The following is a 27,398-nucleotide window of genomic DNA, read 5'->3' as shown; positions in this document are numbered from 1 at the left end:
ATATGTGCATGCTCATGTTTATTCCAGTACATTTCACAATAGCTATACTATGGAAACAGTCCAGGTCCACATCAGTAGGTAAATGGATAAAGAAAAGGTGGTATATATACAAAGTGGAATATTATTCAGCCATTACAGATAAAAAGATCATGTCATTTGCAGGAAAATGGATGGAACAAAAAGACCATCATGTTAAGCAAAGTAAGCCAGACTCGTAAAGTTGTTCTAGTTGGCCTATTTTCTCTGATACGTAGAATCTTCCAAAGAGATGACAGAAACAGAGACTATTAGAGATGAGGAAAAGGATCGGGAGGAGGCCACAAATAGTCAAAGTGTGTTACATGCATGTACCAGTATGCCAAAATGAAGCCTGTTACTCTGTATAACTGAAATGCACTAACTAATTTTTTAAAATAGCTTTGCCATAGTACTTCTCTTGTTAGGGATTTATCCCAAAGAAGTTGTTGGAGTTGCAGAATCTTAGAAGCAATTGTAATGATGAACTTTTGAAAACTCACCTTAATGTCTTGCAATAAGATTAATAAATACCTAGCAATTAAGATTAACCAATAAATTGTAGCATTTCCTTAAAGTAGAATATAATTGAGTCATTAAAAGTTACGTTGTAGAAGTCTTACCTGATGACATTGCGAAATGTTCATGTAATTTGGTAAGGAGAGAAAATTGTTTACGAGATTGTTGATAAATACTGCTGGCCTTCTATATCCTTGGGTTCCAAGTCCACAGAATGAAAATATTCAGGAAAAAAATTGCTGAAAATGTACAGACTTCTCTCATTGTTATTACCAGACAATTCAGTATAACAATTATTTATTACAGCATTTACCTTGTATTGCATATTATAAGTAATCTAGGGATTACTTGACTTACTGTCATATGCAGGAAGATGTGCATGAGTTATATGCAAATACCAGGCCATTTTACATAAGGAACTTGAGCATCCACAGATTTTTGTATTCTTGAGGGTCCAGGACCAAATCCCCTGTGAATGCTGAGGCTTGACTGTATTTTCTGATACTGAGCATGATAAGCAAGGCCCCCATTATCACTGAATTTATATCTGTATTGAAGGAACAATTAGCGAATTGAACAAAATGATACTAAACAATCTTAAATGATATAAATAAAATAAAAGTGAATAATTAAAAACTTACTGGGGATGATAACTAAATTTGTTTAGGAGACTGGAGAAAATCCTCTGGATAGATCACATTTGAGCCAGAACTTGGATGTCACTTTTTATAGTATGATACCTATTTATCCATCCCTCTGTATATCAGCATACATGTGTATATCTTTAATTGCATAGCTGAAATGACCTATACCATGCATTAATCACTTTCCTCTCACTAGGACACAATACCCAACACCCCGCAGCTTGAAGGACAAGGAGTTCAGCTCACGGCTTCAGTGGGTTCAGTCTGGCTCCAAGGCAGAAACTCATGGTGTAGGGCCTGGTGAAGGAAGCTGGCTCACCCTGTGGCAGCCAGGAAGCAGAGAGAGGGAAATAGCCAGGGACAAGAATGCACACTCTGAGTCAGGCCCCCAAGTGACCTACATCCAACCTCCTAACAGCACATTTGACTACTGAGCTCAGCAGTGATTAATCCACTGATGAGTGTAGCACTCCCAAGAACCAGTCACTTCTAACTACGTGAGACTTTTGGGGGGCTTTTTAGATCTAAATCATAATACACCTGAATGTTAACAGTGGGTAATTCCAAGTGGTAGACTCCTCCCCCCGTGAACTGGTTTTATTTTCCAAATTTTCTAAAACAAACTCTACCTTTGCAATAGTATTTAAACACAGTTCTTTAAACTGCAAGATTCTGGTCTCAATTGTCAGAAATATGTATAGCAAGAGAAATGCACCAAATTGTTAATAATGATTATTTCTGATTGGTGAGTTTGAGTGCTTCTTATCTATACTTTTGTGTTTTCAAATTTCCTTTTATTTGTAATAAGAAAAAGTATACAGCAAACCTTTATTTAAAAAGAAAAATTGAAATCCCAGCACTCAGGAGGTTGAGGCAGGAGGATCACTGAGAGTTCGAGGCCAGCCTGGGCTACAAAGTGAGCTCAAGGCCAGCCTGAACTGCATAGTGAGACCCTGTCTCAAAATAGATAGATAGATAGATAGATAGATAGATAGATAGATAGATAGATAGATAGATTTTAAAAAAGAAAAATTGAAAACTGTCTTTTCTAACTTTTATAGTACATAGATTTACACATTTGGCTGTGTGTTAAGTATTTTATAAGGAAACAGTAATCAGCTAAATGTATTTCTCTGTGTATGTATACTTGGAGGGAAAAACAACAAAATAGTAAATGTGAAGAAGGAAATTTGGACAAGGTGTGTTAAGTGTCACTGTAGGTTTTTAAATATTTATGTGGAACTCCTTAAATCAGTATTTGGAGTTATCAGGGGGAAGCAACCTTGGGCATTATTTTACATAAATACAAAATATGTAATGTCTACTTTGTGACATTTATTTTTATTTCCATTTATAAGAGCCATAGGTTCTTAAAGAAAATCTTTGAAGACTCAGGTATAAAGAAAAAAGAAATATACTTGTAATCTCACTATCTGTAGACTACAAGTAAATATTAGTAAGTTGCCCAGGCTGGATTAACTCATGGTCCTCCTGACTCATCCTTCCAGACTACGGGGAGTATAGATAGACATGTACCGTCATTCCTAGCTATTATTTAGTTCTAAATTGTATGTGTTACATATGAATGTGTCCAAAGAATATAAACTAACATCCTAACAGTTAGTGGCCTCAGCATGATGGAGTCTTCTGGGAGTATTTTGTATTTTCTGGATTCTGTAGAGAAATGTGAAAATATTCTCAAAGGAAAATATCTGTTAAGACACATTCTAAGTGCTTTTGTCCAAACTTTAATAATCTTATAGATTAGTTAGTAATCTTATAGGTCAGTTGAAAGAGTTGAAAATAAATGACTGTATTCAATTAAGTGTACAATTCTACAGTATAGAGTATGACTAAGGGGGCAGGCATTAGGTAGTAGGACTACGAGTAATGATAAGGCGGTTTTGAACTGAGCCTTGGAATGTGTGATTGCTGCTGAAGCCAGTGAGTGCGTCCTCCCCACAGGACGCCCTGGGTAAAGGCACGTACCTGGGAGCAGGGTAATTTGAAGTATGGAGAACAGTGTGCAAACTAAATTTAATCATTATGGGGTTGTTCTCTTAAGCCACAGGTCTCTACTTCACTTCTTGTCCTTAATGAGCAGACAGGAAAAAAATGGAAGTTTCTCAGTGTTTCTGAGCTAATTGTACGGTACATTACTTGAAAAATTTTCTTTTCAGAAAATATCTGCATGTAGAAATTATAGTCAGTACTTTAATATGATACTGAGTAGTGACACTAATAGGCTCCTTTTAATAATTTCATTATTTCGTAGGGCTTTTGCCAAGATGGCCTCTGCTCCTACCAGCTATGGCAACACCACCACTAAACCAATGGGGTAAGTGTTTTTAATAATGCCAGTCAAAGCATTGTACTCCAAACTTGGGATTTTTATGCTTTAAAAAACCCAGTTTCTGATATTTGAATACAGAGCATTTTCATGATGTACAGAAAAAATGTCAGTGTGCCTTTCCTTAGATGATTTAAAATCTCTTTAAAATGTAAAGTAGTATCTTACACGGTATGAGATATTGGCTTCATACACTTTATTCTTAACAGATTACATTTTTCATTTTCTCAACATATGTTAAAACTTTTTATATCAGTGTTGATAACTAACGTGGACTTGAGGCTGAGCACCCAAACCTATCTGCAAGACAGATCAAAGCATAGTGCCCAGTGGTAGCTAGGATGTCCCCAGGGGTGGGGATGACTTTTTATTCCAGAGACTCTTACAAAGTTTGTCTGACTTTCCAAAGACACTGGACAAGGTAATTCTGGCTTCTCTTTTTGGTCATCTGCAAGTTTCAAATTTCTAACTTATTTTTTAGAGCTAGAATGAATTATGAAGCCCTGAGGAAGACGGGTTTATCCTAGCCCCACATTGCCCCACATTGAACCATTGGTTTTAATGAAACAGTTTCCAAAAACAAAACTCCTGAAAAATTTATAAAGTGCTGGACAGAATGAGTGCAGCTGACCTCACCTTCAGATGGTGCTATGCAGAGTACACAGCCCTTCAGAGTCGCTGGTGCAGGGATGGCCCCAGAACTATGCTTTCCAAAGGAGGGTACTTTCTCTTATTTCTACTAATGAAGGGTTTCCGTCCTGTCCCTTGCCATTTCAGGGGTAAGTAAGGACAAGATAAGTAAAACGAAACTATTTTTGGAAAATAATTCCCATATATTTAACAGTATAGATTTCCAGTTTCATGTCTTAAAATTTTGTGAAATATTTAAATAAAGCCTATTCAATTTTTTAATGTAATGTTTTACTTGGGAATTGTAACAAAAACTGTTATGAGAAAATCTTGGATAATTTGAAGGCTGTCCCTAGCTTTCTAATATCAATGAATTACTGTTCTGTGCCACAAAGCATCCTTTGATTCATGTGAGAGCAATTTTGAACTATAAAGACAAACTCAGCATGGCAAGTCTTCCTTTGGAGTTCTTTTGGTAGTTAAAATTTCAGATTAAAAATTCCTCAGAATTGAGGCAAAATTCAGTAATTATATTGTGCTTCATATTTTTATGTGATAGATTTTATTGATAGGGGAGATGGTATACAATGCAGGATTGAATGCAGTTGCTATAATACAGAGAACCCAGCTACATTTGACCTGCTAATAATATTAGCAGACGTATATATTTTTCATGTGTTTGAACTCCTGTAGCAAGTTATAAAATCATGACTTTTAATTTTATTATTTTAGCATTAAGGCAATCAAAGGCAAGGTGTTCTGAAATTATAATTTGCCTAAAAGTTATACTTAAAGGTACACAATTCAAATTTTATTTTGCAGGCAACTTTATTTTTATATTTTTAACTAATTATTGATCAGAGTATTATTATTTTATTGTTAAATAAAATGGCAGCAGTGATACCCCAAGAAGCAGAAATTCTCTTCTGTTCCATGATAAATACAGTAATCATAGCACAAGGTGAATAGTTGGACAGGAAACAAGTGGGAGAAGCAACCTGTACTTAGTGTGATCCTCCTTCTCTTTGCCTTTCTTAGTCTCTTATCCCGAGTCATGAATACAGGATCACAGTTTGTGATGGAAGGAGTGAAGAACCTTGTATTGAAACAGCAAGTAAGTATACTTTTTAGAAGACATGCTAGTAATTTTCATACATAAACATTGACAGTCTGACTCCTGAGTCAGAGCATTTTCTAGGCTTGCTCAAATAATAAATACTAGGGATAAAATGTAAATCCTTCATTATTATATGTAAGAATATGAGTATTTTTACATGGCTAGTTTAGAGTTCCATAGTTTTATGCTTTTTTAAAAAAAAAACTGTTTAGGTGGACTTTACTATCTTGTTTATGAAAGTACATTAATTGAAAAAATGAATTTAACCCATTGAGAATAATGAGCTATTATATAATGAATATTGTTTGTTATAGCATATACTAAGAATATTAATAAGCTAATGAACTTCATAGCCTATAAAGTCCTGTGTAAATTGGAGTAAATAAGCTATTTTAGGTAGAAAATAGATTTTGAGTAATGGAAGTATAGTTTGAAGGTCAGGGATGTAGCTCAGCAGCACAGGCGCCTGCCTGGCAAGTGCAAGGTTCTGAGTTTAATTCCCGGTACCAAAAAAAAAAAAAAAATATATATATATATATATATATATATATATATATATATATATATATATATAGTTTGATTTCACATTTCACTTTGTTTTCTTAGTCCTTAGTTTTACATATAAAACATTTTTAAATGAATGTTACGGTTCTGTTGTTTTTCCTATTACCAATGTATAGATATTCTGCTTCAGAGTCATTAATTGATTTGTTTCTTTTTCCTGTACTTTTATTGTAGAATTTTTCAACTACACATTACTATAGCAAACAGTCCTGAACCCCTCATTACTCCACAATCTCCTGTTTTTGTTTCATCTGTCAATTTGAATGTATCTCACAGCAATTCTGAGATACATTATTTCATATAAATAGTCTGTAATGAGATGGATTTTAAAAGCTAAAGAGGGTTAATCAGTTATCCAGATCTTAATATTAAATGTTTTCAGAAAAAGTGAGGTTTTTTAAAATTTCTTTTTCTGAATCCCCTTCCATGGTCTATCTTATATTTTCTTATAGTATTTATGTATACGTTCTCTCTTTCCATTTTACTACTTCTTGATAAATTCTTTGAATACAAAGAGTTTTTCCCCATTTTTGGATTTTCCATTGTACCTTGCATAAAAGTAGGTTTCTAATAACCAGGCTTGGTGGCACATGCCTGTGATCCCAGCACTCGGGCAGCTGACAGAGGAGGATTGCTGCTAGTTGAAGGCCAGCCTGGGCTACAAAGTGAGCTCAAGGCCAGCCTGAACTGCATAGTGAGACTCTGTCTCAAAAAATTAATAAATAAATAAATAAACCAACAAAAAAGTAGATTTCTAATTTTAAACCAGGTTTTCTATTCAGATGTTTTATTTGTATATTAAGTAAATAACATTTTGTCATAAAATACCAAAATAAAAGAATACTGAACATACCTAATTTTTTTTAAAGTTAAATGGCTCATTACTTTCCAAACTTTGCCTTCTAAGAAATTCAGATTATATTGCCTCCAGAGTACTTGGGGACACTTTTTAGCCTCATTATCATTTTCACAAATTATTGTCAGTACTTTGCATTCTTCCTTTCTTGGTAAAGATCTACTACTAAATATTTAATCCATTATTTTGACCAATATACCGTCCTCTAATGATATCTGCAAGTGGTATCTAAATTGGTTTATTGTTAAATATTAGGCTAATATAGAAGTTTTATTTACAGTTCATAAAATGTAAAAACAAATTATCCTTTATGACCTCAAGTCCTGTAACTCTTCTTAACATTGTAAATGATACTGCTTTAACGTAGGCAGTTTCTTACTTCTAAAAATAAAATTTAAAATGATCCATGATTACCCTATAGATGACATTTCCAGCACCATCACCAGGAAAGCCATGGTGTTTCTAAAAAATGGTTCAGAATTAGAGGAAATATATATTGACTGGGGGTATAGATTGTTCGTTTTATGTTGTGAAGGAAAAAAAGTCATTAAAAACAATCCAGTGTGATCTTTTTTTGTTTAGAAAAAGAAAAAATAGAAAATACACAAGGATATAGATGCCAACTGTAAATGATAGTGGTTTTCTGGGTGTATCCATCCCTTATTACTTCCACACATACAATAAATTCCTGTAATTGTAGTTTGGAATCAAAGATTTTGACAATTTAATTGTTCTCAGTAAGTATTATCAAAGTACCCTTTAGTGCACAGTCTTTCATCAGCAAATACTGAAACTCACAGAAATCCATTTTTTAAAGTTGTATTACCCTCATACTCAAATGCTCAGAGGTACTGTCTTGAGAGTCGAGAGCATTTTGAGCACAAGAGGTGAAGCAAGTCCAAGAAGAGACTGCTGGAAACCAGTTCCTTTTCATACTTTCAACATTATGAGTAACTTATGCCTCTCAAATCCATAAAAATTATTTTGAATTGTTTTTATCTGAATAAACATCATAAGCTATAGATAAGCCAGACAAAAAGAATAGGATTAGCCATGTCGTTTTTTTAGATCACTTATAAGACCTTTTATACTATGTTTTACAGGCAGCATAAGTTTTATGCATCACAAGTATCAGCTATCACATAAAACCAGTTGAATGATATTCACAGATTTGAAATATATTTGTGTGAGGATAATTGTACAGGAATGTGATGATGAATATTATAATACAAAATTGCATAAATTAGAAGTCTTCTCTTTCACTTTGACTTGTTTGCCAGAATAATTTCTCTTTTAAAAATGAATTAACAGCACATAAATTATAAGTGGAAATCTACGATTTAAAAAGATTTAAAAGATAGTGCTGTGTATAATCCTTATTTAAGATGGATTTAATTAAGCAAGAAAATTTAAAAATTTATGCAACAGGAAATTTTAACTTTAGATATTGAGCTATATGGTAATCATTTTGTAATGTACATTTTGTAATATCAAAACATCACATTGTACACCCTAAATATATACAATTTTTATTTGTAAATCATACCTCAGTAAACCTGAGGAAAAATATTATTTTAGTATGGTTAATAGTGTTATGGGTTTCTTTTGAAAGAATGTTGGTATATTGAGAATATATGCTGAAATATTTATAGTTTAATAATGACTTTATAATGTTTTAGAACATCTAGGGGAACCAGGCATGGTGGTGCATGCCTGTAATCCCAGCTCTTGAGAGGCTGTGGCAGAAGAATCACCATGAGTTTGAGGCCAGCCTGGGCTACATAATAAGTTCAAGGCCAGCCAGGAGTACATAGTAAGACCCTGTTTCAAAAACACAAAACAAAACATCTAGGGGAATGGGTGGTAGATACACGTGTAGGCAAAATAAGATTTTGCATGATTTGCTAATTGTTGATAGAGAGGTAGATGTGTTTTATTGCATCCATTCTTTATTTTATTGTTATTTCATGCTATGATCTTGAAGGGAAAAAAATCACTTTAAATCACTTTTAAAATCACTTTTCTATGAAAAAAATCATATATTTTATGATTTCTTCATCTGTAATATGAGTTATACTCACCGTGCAGATACACATCTGGCTTATAATTTTAAAAATGTGGTAAGAGATGGTCCATCTTATTCGGCAGCAATCCTTGTTCCACCCCTATTTCTAGCATCAAAGTCAGAATACCATCCTAACCGCAAGAGTACAATGGGAAATTTAGAAAAAATGTATGTTTTGGTTATAGAGCTGTATTACCTTTTTTGGTTGTCTTTTTTTTTTTTTTTTTTTTCATTTTTGTGCATATTTTATTTGAATTCTTTTTTAAGCAAGTACACCATTAGAAATAAAGTTAACATTATTTTTGTCTTTTTGAGACAGGGTTTTGCTATGCAGTTCAGGCTGGCCTTGAAATCATTTTATAGCCAGGCTAGCTTTAAATTCACAATGATTGTCCTGCCTCAGCCTCGGAAGTGCTGGGATTACAGGCCTTAACATGGTTTTGCTCAGCAGTTAACATTAATAGTTTGTGGAAAAGCTCAGAAGTTGTTTTCTTAAGTACTCCTTCTTATGGCTTTAAATACAGTACCTCCTTTATCTTTCTCTACACCTGAAGCTTCCCTTAGTCTATGACTGTGTGTCACAGAAATTCCTTGGAAAATTCCATGGTGTAGTGGTAGTAGTTGATGCTTCTAGATGATTGTAAAGGCCAGGCAAAAATATAAGAAAGAATTGCCTCTGGGTTCTTGAATTTTTGAACAATTTTGTTGGAAAGAAATTTTTCTCAAGATACTGACATACTCATTGCCAGACTGTCATCAGACTTAGCAAAAACTGCAAAACACAAGGTAAGATGGGATTATACCTCTTAGGAAAATCTCATTTTTATACTAACTAAAGATTTATCATGAAAATTGGTTAAATGTCCAAATTTTAATTTATTTTCACAAGTAAATGAAAGTAATCTGATGCATAATTTATCATAAAATCTTTTTTTACATTTTTCTACATGTATTGCTCTAATACTGTAATTCAGAAAGCTAAACAGAATTTAGAGAAATGGATATAAAATTTTCAATTTTTAGTAAAATTTTATAGTATAAAGATTTTTTTATTTCTACCTATTATGTTACAAACTACTACATCATCTCTTACTGGTATTACTTGGGAGAAATACATAACAGTAGTTTTCTCTTTTGAGTAAAACATTTTTATACATTTTAATCTGTATCCTGTTTTTCTTTAGAGAAATTTATGGATTAGATTTATTCTGAAATGAACAAAATTTTATTTGAAACAAAACATAAAAGGTAAAATTTTGAGCCACCTTTTTAATTCTAATGAGTATTCAGAGCTGGGGCGTGGTTGTGCACACCTGTAATCCCAGCACTCAGGAGGTCAAGGCAGGAGGATCATGGTAAATTTGAGACCAGCCTGGGTATAAAGTGAGCTCAAGGCCAGCCTGAACTGCATAGTGAGACCCTGTCCCAAAAAAACAACAAATAAATAGATGCAAGGATGGATGGATGGATGGATGGATGGATGGATGGATGGATAGATAGATAAATAGATAGATAGATAGATAGATAGATAGATAGATAGATAGATAGATAGATAGGAAAAAATGAAAAGAAAAAAGAAAAGGAAGAATGAATTTAGGAGGTACATTCAGTCTGTTTGAACAGTTGGTGTTTGTGTTTAAAAAGTTTCCAGCCAGCACTGATATCAGAGAGTAATGCAATAACCTTAATTTTAATTTTCCTTGCTTGAGACTATCTTAAAGGTTCTTACTTAACTAATGTAGTAAAAGAGAAAAACTGCATATTGTCTGTCTGGGGACAGACGCATTTTCCTTAGTTCTATTTTAGTTAAAATGGTTTATGACATAAGAAAATGAAAATCCTTGTGAAATAGCAGTGTGCTAGCTACAGTTTTTGCAGTAATCACATTTAGTAATGTTGCTTTTGTTGTGTGAAGTCTTGAATAGGTACAAAACTATTTCCAAAACATCTTATACATTTCACAAAAGGAAATATAGTTCAAAATAGGCAGAGTACTGTCCCAGTAGAAATATATTTTGAATTGACACAATAGTCATTTAGTAAATTTTCTGTATTCCATGTGTTACATTTTAGAAAAATGATAAAACTTGTATCTGATCTCATGCTTTTCACAAACTTTAAATGTTACTGGATTTTTAAAGAAAACTTAACAGTCCACAGGAAGAAAATTTTTTTATAAATAGTGGGATTCTTGCTTGATTAAGACAAAAAAATCTGATTAAAAAACAAGCATCCTAAAAGGAAAAGGCCCACACATTTACTTCTACTAAAACCTGAATATTGAAAGGCACTTTTTATTGAGAATTGTGTTTTCCTATGGAAATTTGAATGTCAGATGACATCATCTTCACCATTCACAGAATGTGTAATTTTAGAGGGTGTTTAATTGAAAGATAAGCATACTTAACTGTAAAACAGATTGTTTTGTTAGTAGAAAGGAACCTTGGTTTGCTACTCTAATAATTAACAATACTAATCTCTTCCACAGAATCTTCCTGTTACTCGTATTTTAGACAATCTCATGGAGATGAAGTCAAACCCTGTGAGTAACACGTTATATTGAGCTTGTAAATTGTTGTGTCAAACTGACTAATATGAAAGATGATAAAATAATGTTTAGTTTATTGTGATCTTAATCATAGTGGAATATGTAAGAGAAAGGAAAGAATCCATGGTTTCAGAGAGCCTTTTTAAACCATTATCACAGATAACTGGGAATTGGTTTTCTCAGCTGCCAGAACCATTCTATCCAGTTCTCATCCACATTAAATGTAGCTTATATCCTGTATTTTTAAGTAAATGTAAAATATCCTGGTGCATACGTTTCTATAAATGAAAAATAACTATTCTCCTTATTTGGCACAGTGTAAAGATGAATAATCTTATTTTAAGAAAATTAGGAGAGGGGTGTATAAAATAATTTTTAAATTTATTTTTAAAAATAAATAATTTTTAAATCAGATGATAGTAAATTCTCTTGGGCTGAAGATAATAAATTAAAAGAGAAATTATCAGCTGAATAAACAAATGAATAATATTTTTAACATGTACTTAGAGAATGGGTTTCCAAGCTGTCTTTTGACAGCTGAAGAAAGGAACGTAAAATTTGTTTCACCAAAAGTACTACCATGTTACTGTGGTAACCAACAGGTGCTTATCTTCATAAGAGTCTGGAATCAAGAAAAGCATCATGACCCTCTCTCTGTCAAAACCCTAGTTTGGGTTGATCTGATTGAATCACCATAGACTTGGCAGTGAATTTCTGGACACTGTCCCAAACAGTAACAAAGGTTAGATGTCTAAATAAATGGAAAACCTTACACAGATGCCAGACACATGAGGGCTTAAGAACGTTTGAGACATGTGGTTACTGTCCTTAGACCTGACGCTGAGGTGAGGAGTAAGGACGAGAGGAATAGCGAACATTTACTGTGCGCTTACTGTGAGCCTAGAACCATCTGAAGCATTTTTTATCTATTGTCTCATTTAATTCTCAGTAGAACCTTCCAGTAAAGTACTATGATTATTACTCATTTTATAGATGAAGGAACTGAGGCACAACTCAGGTCAAGCAACTTGCTGAAGAGTAAACAGTTAATAAATGGCAGAGATGGGATTTTAACTGTGGGCCAAATTTGTTGTACCATTATGCTAGTTTGATCAGGATAAGAACTGTGACCTTCAGGAATCACAGAACTATAGAACTTAAAGAAACTTAAGCCGGGGATGTAGCTCAGCGGTACAAGTGCCTGCCTGGCAAGCACAAGGTCCTGAGTTCGATTCCCGGTACCAAAAAAAAAAAAGAAAAAAACTAAAGTCATTTTAACAGTGGAGGCGAGGCAGCAAAGAAACACGGACTGCCCAAGTCACACTGTTAGTAGCGGAATTGGATCCAGAGACCTGCTTCTGTACCTCCGGCCTAGTGCTCATTCCAGTGTACACATTCTTTCTACATTTCCATCATGAGGATGTAGTGTTGTAAAAGTTCATTTATTAGTTCTGTTGACTTTATAACTGAAGGCACATGACTACATACTTTTTAATTAGAAGAAGTAAATGTTTCCTGGTTAGAAAGCATGTCCTCATTCATCTGCTAGCTGAGGTAGCTGCCTGCACTCTCTTACCCTTCCCTCTTCCCAGACAGGTTAATCGGAGGCGCTGAGGAGATTAGTGCAGTGTACTAGGTTAGACCTGGCCGGTAATCTTGAGGTATCTCATCTCAGATGCTTCAGAATATTGCAACTTAATTTTAGATGCATCTGTATCATTTATGTTTTCTTCTCCTTTGACTTGTCCTAATTGAGTAAATTGAAGTTAAGGTATCAAATAGGTTTCATCTTGCCTTGTAAGTCTACCTGCTGTTGGTGGTGGTTCCTAGCAGCCAGTGTGGTTCCTTCAAGGATTCTGAAACTATATTTGGGTTTACTGAGACTGCTGTGACTGATCCAAAGTGGCCACCACTGGGTGCGGGTCAAATACACATACAATATGTTGGTGATTTATCGGGTTTTGGTGAGACCATTCATGTGCCAGGGGTGAAAACTGAGTTTCTTTGGCTGATTCTGCTATAAAAGAAGAAGGCAGAGTTTGGGATATACTATTATATCAAGTAGTAACGCAGTACTTTCCAACTCCTTTAATATCAAGATATTTCCAGTTTAATAGAGGCCCACTCTAAAAGTTTCCCATAAGAAAGGTTGTGAACATGTATTAGGTATTCTGTATATTCAATAAAATCATGGGCTTGTAAAGATAAATCTGTAAAATAAAAGTACAACTGTTGTCAGGAGTATGAAAGGTGTTTTTGAGAAGCATGGTGATTAAGTGCTTGGGCAGTGACATTAGACTGCCAGGTTCAAATACTGGAATTCTCATACTTCAGTATGTGATGTTAGGAAAATCACATAGCCTCTTGGTGCCCCAAACTTGCCCATTTGAAAAATGTGAATAATGATAGTGACTACCTGAAAGACGAGATTGAGTAATTTCGTGTAAAGCGATTAAGGTTTATTTTAGCACATAGTAACTGCTCATTAAACTTTAGGGGTGGTGGTTGTACTCGCTGCTGATCACCCTGTAAAACTGATCACCCTCTAAAGGGAAATTCCATAGTCATTGTACAGTCTGTTTCTTTTTTTTTAATAGGAAACTGATGACTATCGGTATTTTGATCCCAAAATGCTGCGAGGCAATGACAGGTAAGCAGCTTTGTCTTAACATGATTTGTTGTGGGATTTCTCCCTGGGAATGAAATAATTGGTTTGTTTTTTTTTAATTTCTAAAGCAGTACTAATTTTAATTTCTAAAGCAGTACTAATTATTACAAATTCAAACTACATAGAAAATTGGTTAAGGAAACAGTATGTATTAGGATATTGTAACTCAAAGATAATCACTGGTAATTATACATAGTTTTTAATCGCATCCCTGTTTTATAAGGAAACAGTAATCAGCTAAATGTATTTCTCTGTGTATGTATACTTGGAGGGAAAAACAACACAATAGTAAATGTGAAGAAGGAAATTTGGACAAGGTGTGTTTTAAAATGAATATTTTTACTGGACTAAATGAAAGAGGCTTTATATTATATACCAGTGATTTACTTACTTATTTTTTAATGTAATTGATCTGAAATCCAAGTCCCTGGGAACCATTACTATGAAGACACTTTATGGCAATGAAACAGTGTAAATTTGTGAATTTTATGACAGACAAGGCACCGTGATAGGAAAAACAGCCTGCAAGTTACAGAAGAAAGAATAGGTGCAGTGGGTGGGGCGGGTGTGCACTTGCCTGGCCCTTACGTTCGGGACTTTTAGGACTTCATATTTGCTCCACCCCAAGCTTTCACATCACTGTGGGTGTTCAAGACACCACTGAGGGTAATCAGGACTCGTTGTTAGTTTATTGAACTGTTTTGTAATTTAAAATGTTAGTGTCTTTTCCGAGCTTGCCAGAAATACTTTGGCAGAAGAAGTGGCTAATAACAGCTCATAGTTGGTAAGAAAATTTAACAGCATAAATTACAGAAAGGAAGGATGAGAATGACCACCACTGGGTACAGGGGCTTTTTAAGAATCATAAAAATGTTCTAAAATCAGAGAATGGTGGTTATACGACTCTATAAATGTAGTAAAGACGGTTCATTATGCATGTCAAAACTGTGAGTTTTCCTATCTTGTTTCTGTATTCATAATTCTCTAGCTTACGTTATTTTCTTTCTTTAATGTAGATAACAAGTACATATGCTTTGCTTCCTAGCAGCCAAGGAATTTTAAATCTTGAATGTAGCATATGCATGATGGGAGAAATATTAGCATTGATATGACAGGATAAGCTCAGAGTTCCATTTTTAATAGAACCTTCTCCTGGGCCATCCGCAGTTACATTTTTATTATTAATAACTAGCAGTACTGTGCTATTTTAGTCTCATCTGTGCTCATCCCGGGTCTGCTCTCAGAAGTGTTCTAGAGGGAAGTCAAACACTTTGATCAAGTGGACGTCTAGCCACTTCTACAGCATATTAGGACAGGCTGTAAAATGAAGAAAAATGAAAGAGCTATATTTAACTGCTGAACAATTAAGAAATTACAGTAGCTCTTTCCTCTTAGTGATTTGCAAAAATTACTTTTGAGGAAAATCTAAGCTGTCCTTACAAAGCACACTATACTGCTTATTTTAGCACTAAAAACAAATATAAGTCTGACATGAAAACTTTGAAAAATGTCTTTAATAAAGGTCTTTTATAGAAAGAAGTATTTTAAATACATAATAAAAAAACAGGTGACAGCAAAACACAAATCCTTTTTCCTCTTTTCCCTTTCCTTCTTTCACAGTATTATGTTTATTCAGTTTGTGTGCAGATGTACACTCACAGATTCCATGAATATTGTTTGTAACGTGGTGAAAACTTCCCACATGAAATACCTGCGTCATCACCTCACATACATCCATACTGCCACTCTTCCTCATGCTAGCCGCAGTCAGAGCTTCTGAAAGTATATTTCAAAATGAATAAATCATCCCATTCCCTTTGAGACACTGAGATAGCTACTTCTAGCTAAAAAAAACTAAAAGGACCCACCAACTCTCCTCAGAGCCCAGAGGCAGGAGGAATTACAAATATCTGTATAGCAGTATTCACAAGTATATGAGTGTGTTTCTCATTTCTGTTGTACTTGTAATAAAAACCATGGGTATAATTTTCAGTACAGTTTCTCTTTATTACAGCTCAGTTCCTAGAAACAAAAATCCATTCCAAGAGGTAAGGTTTATATAAAAATTCTCTGCTCCTAGAAAAGGAAGATGCTAAGGTAACCAAGCCATCTTGAATACGTGTGTCATACATAGAACTTTATTATGATTAGTGTACACTAATCTTGATAAATCCAATTCTGTACACCCATGATTTTTTAAATTCTCAGCAAATATATTTTCCTGAATTATAAATCTGTTTGAACATACAGTATTTTAAATTTTAAAATGACAAAATTAACTCATAGAAAAAGGATTGCAATGAAAATTTTATGTGTTTGGACCTTCTAAAATTGTATTCCAAACATTGGTGAAGATGATATGACTATATTTTTATTTGAAATACAGAGAGGCTTCTCAGTAAAAGTAAATACTGTATAGAAAATAATATACTTGAAATTATATAAATGCTAAATTTTCTAATTTCCTATCTAAAATAGATGCAAATTCGAAAATGTCCTTAGACAAAGCCATTTGGATTTATTTGCTATTTCTTCATTGAATAATATAGTTAAGTTTGTTCTAAAGTTTCTGAAAAATCTTTTTACCATTCAACAGACATTAAAATTTTAAATGTATAAAGTTCTTAAATAGCAAGTGGTTAGATTGTAACCTTTGGCTAGCTAATATTTTTTTTGCCTCAATTGGAGAATAAATTCCAGTTTAAATACACGTTGCTTGAAAGTTAAAATTCTATTTTCTATTCTTTCAACTTAACTATTTCTTTCTCTGTTTACATTTTTAGGCAATTGTTTTTGTGGTGGGAGGAGGCAACTATATTGAATATCAAAACCTTGTTGACTACAGAAAGGTACATTTAACCTTGTTATTCTATCACTTGGTGATTTCACATCTTTAGAGTACGTTCTCTGGTGGCTCTGTCCTGACCCTTACGTTACTACTTTTCTGTGAGGCAGTTTAAAACTCTTGTGCATAGGCCAGACATAGTACCCGTGCCTGGAGTCCCAGGTGCTTGGGAGGCTGAAGTGGGAGGATCACTTGAGCCCAGGAGTTTGTAGCCAGTGAGGGATAACAAATATATCAAAACATACGAAGGAAATTGCATGTGGTGACACATGCCTGCAATCCTCGCTACTCGGAATGCTAAATCAAGAGGAATGCAAGTTCTAGGCCAGCCTGAGCAACTTAGCAAGAGCCTGTCTCAAAATAATTTTTTTTAAAAAGGAGGGTGGGGAAGGTTTAGCTCAATGGTAGAGGACTTACGTAGCACGTGTGAGGCCCTGGGCTGAGATCCCCAGTACCGAAAATAAATGAACAAAGTATAGTTCGGCAAAAACACATAAAATGTGGGAGCAGCAGAATTAGCTTGTGGAAGTGACATTTTGTAATCTTCATGTATTCACTTAACATTAAATAATGATCTTCACATCCTTACTTCGTGCAGGCACGTAGAGCTTTAGTAGAGATGTGGTGTAACGTGAAAAAACATCTGTGCAAGCATCACAGAGCCCCAGCACTAATTAGTGTGACTCCCAGCATCCTCTCATGGGCACAGGACACACTTCACCTTTGGGCCATGAACCATCAGTACAAATGTAAGGTACTGCGGTGTCTTGTGCAGGAAGGGTTTTCTTAATAGCCTCTGATGCCATAGTCAAAATTAGGCTACATGATCAGGCCTCAAACCAGTGCAAGAACATCTCTGTAAACAGTGGTGACAAGCGAGTGCAAGTTGCTCCCCCAGTACTTTGATTCTAAACACAGAACTATATTAATAGCTCTTAGCACATTATGTTTAGCTTCGGCCAAGGGTTCCCAGGGATAAACACAGGTTGCAGCAGGAACACACATTTCATATACTCCCACCCTCGGTTAAATGTTTTAATCAGCTGTCAGTCTGCTTTCCACATCTTTTACAATATTTATGGGATGGAAAGAGTAACACTACAATACTAATTATGTATGTAGCGGCAGAGGTGTAAGCATGAGTATAATTACTGCAGTGTACCAGACAGCACAGGGAAAACCCATTCTTAAGCAAGCACAGGCTCTTACTCTCTTTCTACCACAGAAAGTTGAATTTCGTGAAATACATTGATTCAGTGTGACAGTTAGTTATTACTTAAAGCGAGTTCTGCCTGGTCAGTCACCTTCCACCAGAAAAACATCTTGTAGGAGTTTTAACCAGTTTCCTAATTGTCTCATTCATATCCATGATACCAGGATGGTACCAAGAATCACTTGCATTACAATGTAGATTAGGATGCTTATTAAATAAATTAGATTCATGGATTCTTTTTTCACCTTGCTCAAAAAAAATCAGTTGTTGTTTATATACCAAAATGTTGCATTTGATGGGGGAGAAATTATATTCTTTGAGGAATTGCAGACTGTTTTCCACAGCAGCTGCACCATTTTACATTGCCACCAGCAGTTTGTGAGGGTTCTGAGTTCTCCACGTTGCCAGGACTTGTGAGCTGACATTTTGATTTTGGCCATCTTGATAGACATGAAGTAGTGTCTCACTGTGATTTTGATTTACATCTTTTCATTTACATATTGACATTTGCAAATTTCTTTAGAGAAATGTCTATTCAGATCCTTTGTCTCTTTTGTTTTGTTTCAATTTTTGAAGCAGAGCCTTTCTTGGTAGTTCTGGCTGGCTTCAAACTCACGCAATCCTCCTGCCTCAGCCTCCTGAGTATGGGACTAGGTGTGTACCATCACACCTGGCTCCTTTGTCCATTTTTATTTAGGTTCTTTTGCCTTTGTATGGACTTGTAAGAATTCTTACATAAGTCCATTATCAAATATATGATTAATTTGCAAATATTTTCTCTCATTTCTTCAGTTGCTTTTTTTTAAAACTCAAATGTTTATTTTGGTGAAATTGCTTTTTTCTTTTGTGGTTTATAATTTTGGTGTCTTACCTAACATAATTAGTATCTATGCAAAATCCAAGAACATAAAGATTTACCCCTAAAAATTTTATCATTTTGGCTCTTACATTTTAGGTCTTTACCTGAGTTAATTTTTGTATGTAGTACAAAGTCAAGTCCAACTTTGTTTCTTAAATGACCATGTTCTTCCAGCGCCAGATGTTGAAAAGATTATTCTTTCCCAGTTGAACAGCCTTGGCAGCCTTATTGAAAAGCAACCTTGTTGAAAAATCAGGTCACCATACATATGTGGGTTTATTTTTGAACTCTCAGTTCTGTGATCTACCTAGGTCTGTCTTTGTGCCAGTACTACACTGTGCCAGGTATTATTGCTTTATAGTAAATTATAAAATCAGAACATGGGGGTCTTCCTACTTTATTCCTCTTGAAGACTTTTTTGCCTTTTGGGGGTCTTCTGTAATTCTATATGAATTTCAGAATCTGTCAGTTTTTACAAAGACGTAAGTTGGTATTCTTAGAATTGTCTGTAACTCATTGTGGAGTGTTTTCTTGTTAATAGTGATCCATGAACATGGGATGTTTTTCCATTAATCTATGTCCTTTTTAATTTCTTTCAACAATATTTTACACTCTTTGGAGCATGAATTTTATAGTTCTTTTATTAAATTCATCTCCATGTATTTTGTATGTTAATGTGAGGGTAATTATTAATTTCATTTTGGAGTGTTCATTGCAAGTTATGTCAGTCACTTTTCTGTTGCTATAACAAGTAGCTGAGGCTAGGTACATTACAAAGGGAAGAATTTTCTCTGGCTCACAGTTTTGGAGGCTGAGAGTCCAGGCCCCATCTGTTCAACCTTTGGTGAGGGCACACGTGACAGTCAAAGCATGATGGACGGCATCATGAGGAACACATGTAAGTGACAGTCACATGGAAAGACAGGCAGCAAGAGCTTCAGGGTCCAGGCTTGCTCTCACAGAAACCGGCTGGGCTCCCAGGAAACCCACATGAGTTGCTTCTGAGGGCAGTGCCACCAGTAGTTGACCACTGGCCCCTACTTGCCAACATTACCACACTGGGCTCCAAGCTTCCAGCGCAGGAACCTCTTGGGGACACACTCAAAACACAGCGCAAGTGGACAAGCATCCAGTTGATTTTTTAACGTTGAGCTTATTTCCTGCAGCCTTGCTGAGCTTGATTACTAAATAATTTTAGATTTTCATAATTGTCCATATATTTACCAGTAAAAATCATACTTTTTCCTTTCTTATCTGGAAAGTTTGTTTTGTTTTTTGCCTAACTGCACTGCTGAGAACCTCCAGTACATGTTTGGGTAGAAGCGACAATGAGACACATAATATATAATATCGTCTTCTCTTCCTGATCCTAGGGACCAGGCATCCACCCAGCATTTCACAACTAAGTGTGCCGTTGGAGGGTTTTCATAGATGCCTTTTACATCCATTAAATTTTGAGTAGCTGCTAAGCCCCCCACTTGGATTTTTCAGAGGCTTTTATTCCCTTCAATTGTATTGTTTCCTTCTACATAATCCTAATCTTTTTCCTGCCATTCAGTCTGATTCAGAAGGAACTGAGCTAGTGAGTCTATGACACCTTCCCTCACGTCATTAGGAACCCATGCCAGTTATAATATGAAATAAAACATGCTTTGCCTATAGGAGACATGTAGTACAGAATTAAATAATGTGGCTCTTGATTTATACTAGTCCATGACACACTGGGCAAGTGCCACTTTTTGTTGGGATGACAAAAATGCCACTGTATTCCTGATTTGTTTAGTAATGATAGTAATATAACTCCCAATTTAGCTGCTTACTTGTTAAATGCAATTTAGTTCATAAAGTTAATTTTGTTTTGTTTTGTTTTTTAGTTTTTTAAAACAGTATCTCACTATGTAGTCAAAGCTGGCCTTGAACTTGCTATGTAGCCCAGGCTGGCTTCGAACTCAAGACAGTCCTCCTGCCTCAGCCTCCCAAGTGTCACCATGCCCAGCAAATTAATTTGATTTTTATCCAGACATTTTCTATGCTGATATTGATGACCAAACATTGAAAATTTGACTTAAAAGCACTGCAGCATATTCTTTTGGTGTTAGATGACTGTCCAAGGAATTAGTTAATATAATTTTACATCAAATCAGTATATCGGTACATTTCATACAGTTCAGTCTTTGTGGAGGGGAGGAAGTAAAAGGGCTGTCACTCACTGCATGATTACAAACAGATTTGCACTGGAATATTGGTAACTACGGTGTTTAAAATTCTACCTGTACCTTCTTTGATGATATAAATGATTACTATTTTGATGTTCCTTCTTTTCTGTTCTGCAAATATAAAAGATACAAAAAGAAAAATAATGATACTCTGATTGAGAAAGCTCCCAGGCTAGTGAGGGAGGAGCAGGTCACTGTACAAGCAGAGGATGAATCTCAGCTGGTCTGTTGCAACTCTTGGTCTTGCTGATCCCTAGACCTTAAGGGAACATGGTGCTGATATTTGGCCAGACCTGAATGAAATGTACTAATAATGAGTCTGCTTCTGCCCTAGGGTACAAGATAGATCAGAGGCAACTTACACTAGCTTTAGTAGAACATATATAAAGGCTGATGTTTTGCACTGGTTTTCTGTCACATTCTCTTGTATTTTGCTGTTGAGCCTGGCATGTAACCTGCTTCTTACCTTTGTGACCAGAAAGGTATAAAAGACTTCCGCTTGCACAAGACTAGAGTCCCCTTAGGCCATTGTATGTAGCTGAAAATTACATATATCCCATGCTACTGAGATAAGGTCCTGGGAGCTATCCTAGAAGTTTTGGACCCTGCTAATGCTTCTCTGATTTCTTTCTCACTATATACCATAACGTCTACCTTGATTAATGGTTCATGTGAATGTATGCTGTGTAGCCTCAAGAACCCCAATTATATGACCTTGTGCAGTTGCTGCAGTACCATCTCATTTTTTAAATGTGGCTCATGTTTTATTTGTTCAAGAATTTTTTTTCAATCAGTAATGTTTATATATCACAGAGAAATGTCCTCTTGTGTTACAAAGCTATCATTCTTATGTTCTTTTTTTTTGGTACTGGGAATTGAACTCATGACCTCACGCCCGCCAGGTAGGCGCTGTGCCACTGAGTTAAGAATCCCCAGCATTCTTATGTTCTTGATGAGTTATCAAATTACTTAATGGAATAATATACACCTACAATATAAAAGAATTCTCAGCTAGTATGGTGGCACATATATGTAATCCCAACTCTCCAGAGGCAGGAGGATTGCCACAAGTTTGAGGCTACCCTGAACTACAGAGTGAAACCCTATCTCAAGAATTTCCCTTCCAGTTACTATAAAGCATTTCAGCATAAAGGACTTAGCAAATCTAGTGAAGAGCCGGGCATGGTGGCACATGCCTGTAATCCCTTCACTTGAGAGGCTGAGGCAGGAGGATCCTCGTGAGTTTGACACACACCTGGGCTACAAAATAAGCTCAAGTCCAGCCTAAACTGCATAGGGAGACCCTATCTCAAAGAGAAGAAAAAAAATTCTAGTAAAGAAGTTTTGACTTGTGATTGGGTCCCAGCATTCTGTCAGTCAGAAGTAATATTTATAGATTTACACCATGGAGTGGGATATATTCACATATAAGTACTGTGTTGCACAAGTGAGATTGAAATGACAGTCCATGCTGCTGCATTACATTCTTTCAGCCTAACAACTGTATTGTTTATGTGGTGCAGAGCCTACACTGGAAGAACATTGGTCTAAGATTTCGTAGGTAATCATTGTCCATATGAAATGTGGCAGTTATCAGATTCCTTTTTATAATAAATAGCCCCAATAGTGCGTCAGAATTTATTAATTTTTGAAGAAAAAGGCATTCTTATGCCTATTTCACCACTTTGTTATTCTTTATTTCATGTAATTTTAGGATACCCATGTACACTAAAATCCACCACCCTCAAAAGAGATCTTTGATAGTAGCCCCCCAAAACAAAAAAAGGCTGTAGCAGGTGAGTATGTTTTCATAGGGATATGGAAGACATTTCTTGTTATTTGCATCTGAATTCTCTCTTGACTTTTGCAGGGGAAACAAGGCAAACACATTTTGTATGGCTGCAGTGAGCTTTTCAACGCTATGCAATTCATGAGACAGGTAAAGCGCACCTTTCCAGTCTGTTCTTTTGACATAACCCAAGTTGCTGTGAATAGTTTTCTAAAGAGAGGAAAAGGAGCCTTTATCCATCCAGAACGCTAAAACCAAAAGCCACATAGCTGTTAAAAGTTTTGGCATCTAACTTTCTTCTTCTTCTCCCAGTTCCTTAAAGTTGGAGCAGCCTAGTGGATTAGGCAGGATTGAACTCAGAGTTTCCCTGTGTACTGTTCACGCCTTCACTTCGCCATACTCGTACATGTAACATTATTGGGCAGTGGTGTGGTTTTGTTTCTTGGGGTTTTTTGTGGTACTGGGGATTGAACTCGGCCCTTTTTTTCTTGGTTAGGTTACCAGTGAATCTCAATTTTCTTCATCTTTTTAATGAATCAGATGTTGTCTTATGTTAGTTTTCTCATTTTTTTTTTCTATTTCATTGATTTCTACCCTTTATTATGTTTTTCATTCTGATTAATGTTTCCTAGCTTCCTAACTTGGAATCTCACTTATTAACTACAGTTCTTTCCTAAAATAACCATTTAAGGCAATAAATTTCCTCCTAGATATTTTAATAGCATTGCACAAATTTCTGTATGTTAAATTATCATTCAGTTTGAAATATTTTGTAATTTGCTTTGTGATCTGTTCTTTAGCCCAAGTATTTTTAGGTCTGTTATTGTTAAATATTCCACAGTTTTCTAAATGCCTCTTAGCTTCGTTATAGTCATACAATATCTTCACATAATTCCACTGTTTTTGAATTTCCTTTATGGCCAGCACTAAAATAAAAAATATGATCTTCTGCAGAAATTGGGTATAGAGTTCTATAAATAATCATTTTGGCCAGGTTGAAGGATTGTTCAAATTCTCTGTCTTTATTGGTTTGGGGGAGCAATTTTGTTTGTTTTGCAGTGGGAGATCTACTCTGTAATCTGCTAAAAGAGTGACATTAAAATTGCCAACTAGGATTGTGGAATTCTTTTTTCCTTTAATTCTATCAATTTCTGCTTTTTGTATTTTGGAGCTGTTACTAGCTGTGTACATATATGATTCATCATCACCCAAAGGGACACTTTTACTAGTGAGTTTCCCTAATTTCCTTTTATATAAAAATTCCTTATTTCACCTTTATCCTCAAAGGTTATTTTTTTTTCTAAAGACTTCCAGATTGACAGTTTTTCATACTATAAAGCTATTTTACTGTCTTCTGGCCTCCTTTCTTTGTGACAGTAGTCATTCAAATTCATTTTAGCTATAATGTGCCATTTCTTTGTCTTATATCCAGGTTTTCCTTCAAGAGTACAATGTATCTTTGTATGCTTCTTGTGCATTTATATTGCTCAGGGAACACTTGAGCTTTCTTTATCTTCACCAAATTCAAGGAATTTTCAACCATTACTTCTTTAAATATTTTATGCTCAATGTTCTTACTCGGTTGCAGACCTACACTACATAAGGATGTTTTTGGTCCACGACAGACCACAGAGACAGCATACGGTGATGGCTCCATGGGGTTATAATGGAGCAGAATCTCCTGTCACCTGATGACGCTGAAACCACCATGGCGCAGTGTGTCACTCGCGTGTCCGGGTGCTCCTGGTGTAAACAGACCTGTTGGGCTCACTGCCATTCATGTGAAAGCAGAGCACAGATGGTTATGTATAATGTGATAGACTTAGTACATTTGTAAAAGTTAGGGGTAACCTAAATGTAGTATTTATAAATCTCTAGTAATGTACAGCAATGTCCTCAAGTTCATACACATTCATCGGGCTCTCCCAGAGCAACTTCTAGTGTTGCAAGCTCCGTTCCAGCCTTCCACGCTAACCCTAGACAGGAATACCATTTTCATCTTCTATACTACCTTCAGTGTGCTTTTTCTGTTCTTAGATACACAAATACTCAACTATGATGTTACAGTTGCCTGTAATATTTACTGTAAGCATAAGTCTGTAGCCTAGGAGCGATGGCTGTGCCACATGACCTCAGTATGCTATAGGCTGTACCACTAGGGTTTGTCTGAGTTCACACTGGTGCTGCCTGATATGAAATCATCCAACCTTGAATTTCTCAGAAAGTATCTCCATTATTAAGTAGCACATAACTATGTATTTGATTTATATATTGTCCCACAAGTCCCTGAGGATACTATTTTCTCTAATACTTTTCCTTTCTTGAGAGTATATTTTCTTTTACTTTGTTGAAAATACTTAGAGCTGTTTTAAACCTTGCTAATTACAAACATGGGTGATCTCCCTGTGGGTCACCCTTGGTCGTCTCTGTAGAACAGGTCACATTTGCCTTTTTCTTCATATATTGACTGATTTTACATTGCATCCTCAGAATTATAGATTTACCTTTTGGAGACTGAATTCCTTTTCTCTGTAGCTGATTTAGGGTTTATTAAGCAGTTGCCTTGGTTAGACTCAAACTGTGTTTTTTGAGGAGCAGCTCAAATACCACTTTTTTTTTTTCTTTTGGTCTTTTTGAGACAGGGTCTTGCTATGCAGTTCAGGCTGGCCTTGAGCTCACTTTGTAGCCCAGGCTGGTCTCCCACTCGCAACAATCCTTCTGTCTCAGCCTCCTGAGTGCTGGGATTACAGGTGTGTGCCACCATACCTGGCCAAATATCACTTTCTAGTCTCACCCATTCTAGAGTGGTTCAGGTTTCATGATAAATTTAAGAAAAGTCTGTACATAAAATTTAAGGCTCTTTCACTCTGTCCTTCCTTCCGAAGGCTCCTCTACCCTTCCAGTAGTTGCCTTAAACACTCTCCTCAGATTCTGCAGACAAGAAAGACTGCAGATTTTCTGGCATGGTTCCAGCTGCCCAGGACACCACCACCTCCGACCTGTCTTCGGACTGAGAGCCGCAAAGCAGGCCGTCACCCGGTGCTCCGCCCTCCTGCCAAGGGCTGGCTGCCCTGCAGACTCCGCTTGCCTTCATTTGCTCTCCACTGCCTTGGATAGTTCATTTTTATGTTTTGTTTAATGTGTAAAATTGCTCTCCCTGGAGAAGTTAGTCTAATAGGCGTTTATCCAGCCTTTTAGAAATAAAAGCCTTAGCTGGGAATGTAGCTCAATGGTAGAGCACTTGCCTAATATATATGAGGTCCCAAGTTCAATCCCTAGTACCACAAAGGTAGAAGTAAAAGCCTTTTCTTCTTTTAATGATCTTTTAGAAATGTAAATGTATGAAGAAAACTATCCACAGTGAAGTCGCTTATGACAATTGTTTCTACATTTTCCAACTAAGTTAACATTAATTTCTTTCCAAGGTTTCTTCGTTTTTTAATTAAATCATTCAATTAAATTAAAATGTATTATCGTCCTAGGAATGTAGTAAATAAAAAGCCTACATTTTACTGTGATGAAAGTGAATTTCTCAGGTTGTCTACAAGTATGCTTGAATACATAAGCCGCCTTTTGTAATTTTCAAAAAGAAATTTATATGTGTAACTTTGTTTTCTTACAGCTGTCACAACTTGGACAGAAATAACACAGAAGAACCTAAATATGAGACTCTCCTTGGAAGTTGGATAAATGTAAAAAGTCAAAAGAGCCAGATATTTCCCTCTCCATAACAATGTTCTAATACTGAAACTTAAGATTTATTAATTTTTAAGGAAATTATATACTTAATATAATGTATACTGATCAAAAGAATAAAGCATTTCAGAAATATAACTGTGACATTGTTCTTGCTCCTGTTACGTTTGACAAATGTCAAAGTACTTTAAAGCTCTATCTCGGTGGTGACCCTGTGGTATGCACGCCACCATGTTTATCATTGAGAGCTCTAAAAGGTCACCATCACTGCTCTCTCTGATCATAATATTAAAATAGTAATATAATAACTAATAGGTTATTGGTATTAATCAGTATTAATATAATAAATAATAGGTTATGACTGAAGCTGGTGAAAGGTTAAGCTTATCTAATACAAATATTACTAGTTTCATGAATCCCCTGCTTACATTTTAATCGTAAAACTACTTTCTTAGTCCATTAGTTTGCCAAATTGCTTCTAGATTTTAAAACGAATGTCTTTTCCCTCTCTAGCACATCCATGGATGTTCTACAGTAAAATTTCTCCTTTATGTAATGTTTACAGAACAGAACTAACATGATTTGGAATGAGCAAATAAAAGCACTCACCACATAAAGTTCTAAATAGTAAAAGTATTAAATTTGATTCTGAGCTTCTTCACACGCAGCACTCACAAGAAATTTTGATCAATCATGCATTCATTAATTCACTCTAATACAGGCACAAATAAGTAATTGTTTTTAAAGTTTAGCACCAGTAACTGTAACCTAGATTAACTTATATCAAATGTGACAAAACGTATA

General features: G+C 35.4%; 1 protein-coding gene across 3 annotated transcripts in view; it reads left to right on the top strand.

Annotated features, from left to right (window-relative positions):
• The window catches only part of Scfd1 (sec1 family domain containing 1), a 97,300-nt gene extending 70,568 nt beyond the window's left edge, over positions 1-26,732 (top strand). For 2 of the 3 annotated variants that reach the window (XM_005376971.2, XM_005376970.2), the window contains exons 18-25: positions 3,454-3,516; positions 5,197-5,272; positions 11,249-11,302; positions 13,906-13,958; positions 15,991-16,024; positions 16,760-16,825; positions 22,980-23,048; positions 26,521-26,732. In XM_005376971.2, coding sequence (XP_005377028.1) covers positions 3,454-3,516; positions 5,197-5,272; positions 11,249-11,302; positions 13,906-13,958; positions 15,991-16,024; positions 16,760-16,825; positions 22,980-23,048; positions 26,521-26,544 — 439 coding nt within the window. In that variant the 3' untranslated portion in view covers positions 26,545-26,732. The remainder of the gene's footprint in view (positions 1-3,453; positions 3,517-5,196; positions 5,273-11,248; positions 11,303-13,905; positions 13,959-15,990; positions 16,025-16,759; positions 16,826-22,979; positions 23,049-26,520) is intronic. The other variant, XM_013510387.1, reaches the window with a different exon arrangement.
• Positions 26,733-27,398: the final 666 nt, after the last annotated feature.

Source organism: Chinchilla lanigera, unplaced genomic scaffold (assembly GCF_000276665.1).
Source record: "Chinchilla lanigera isolate Chin_1 unplaced genomic scaffold, ChiLan1.0 scaffold00008, whole genome shotgun sequence".
Taxonomy (NCBI): Eukaryota; Metazoa; Chordata; class Mammalia; order Rodentia; family Chinchillidae; genus Chinchilla; species Chinchilla lanigera.
This window is presented reverse-complemented; position numbering and strand designations above follow the sequence as displayed.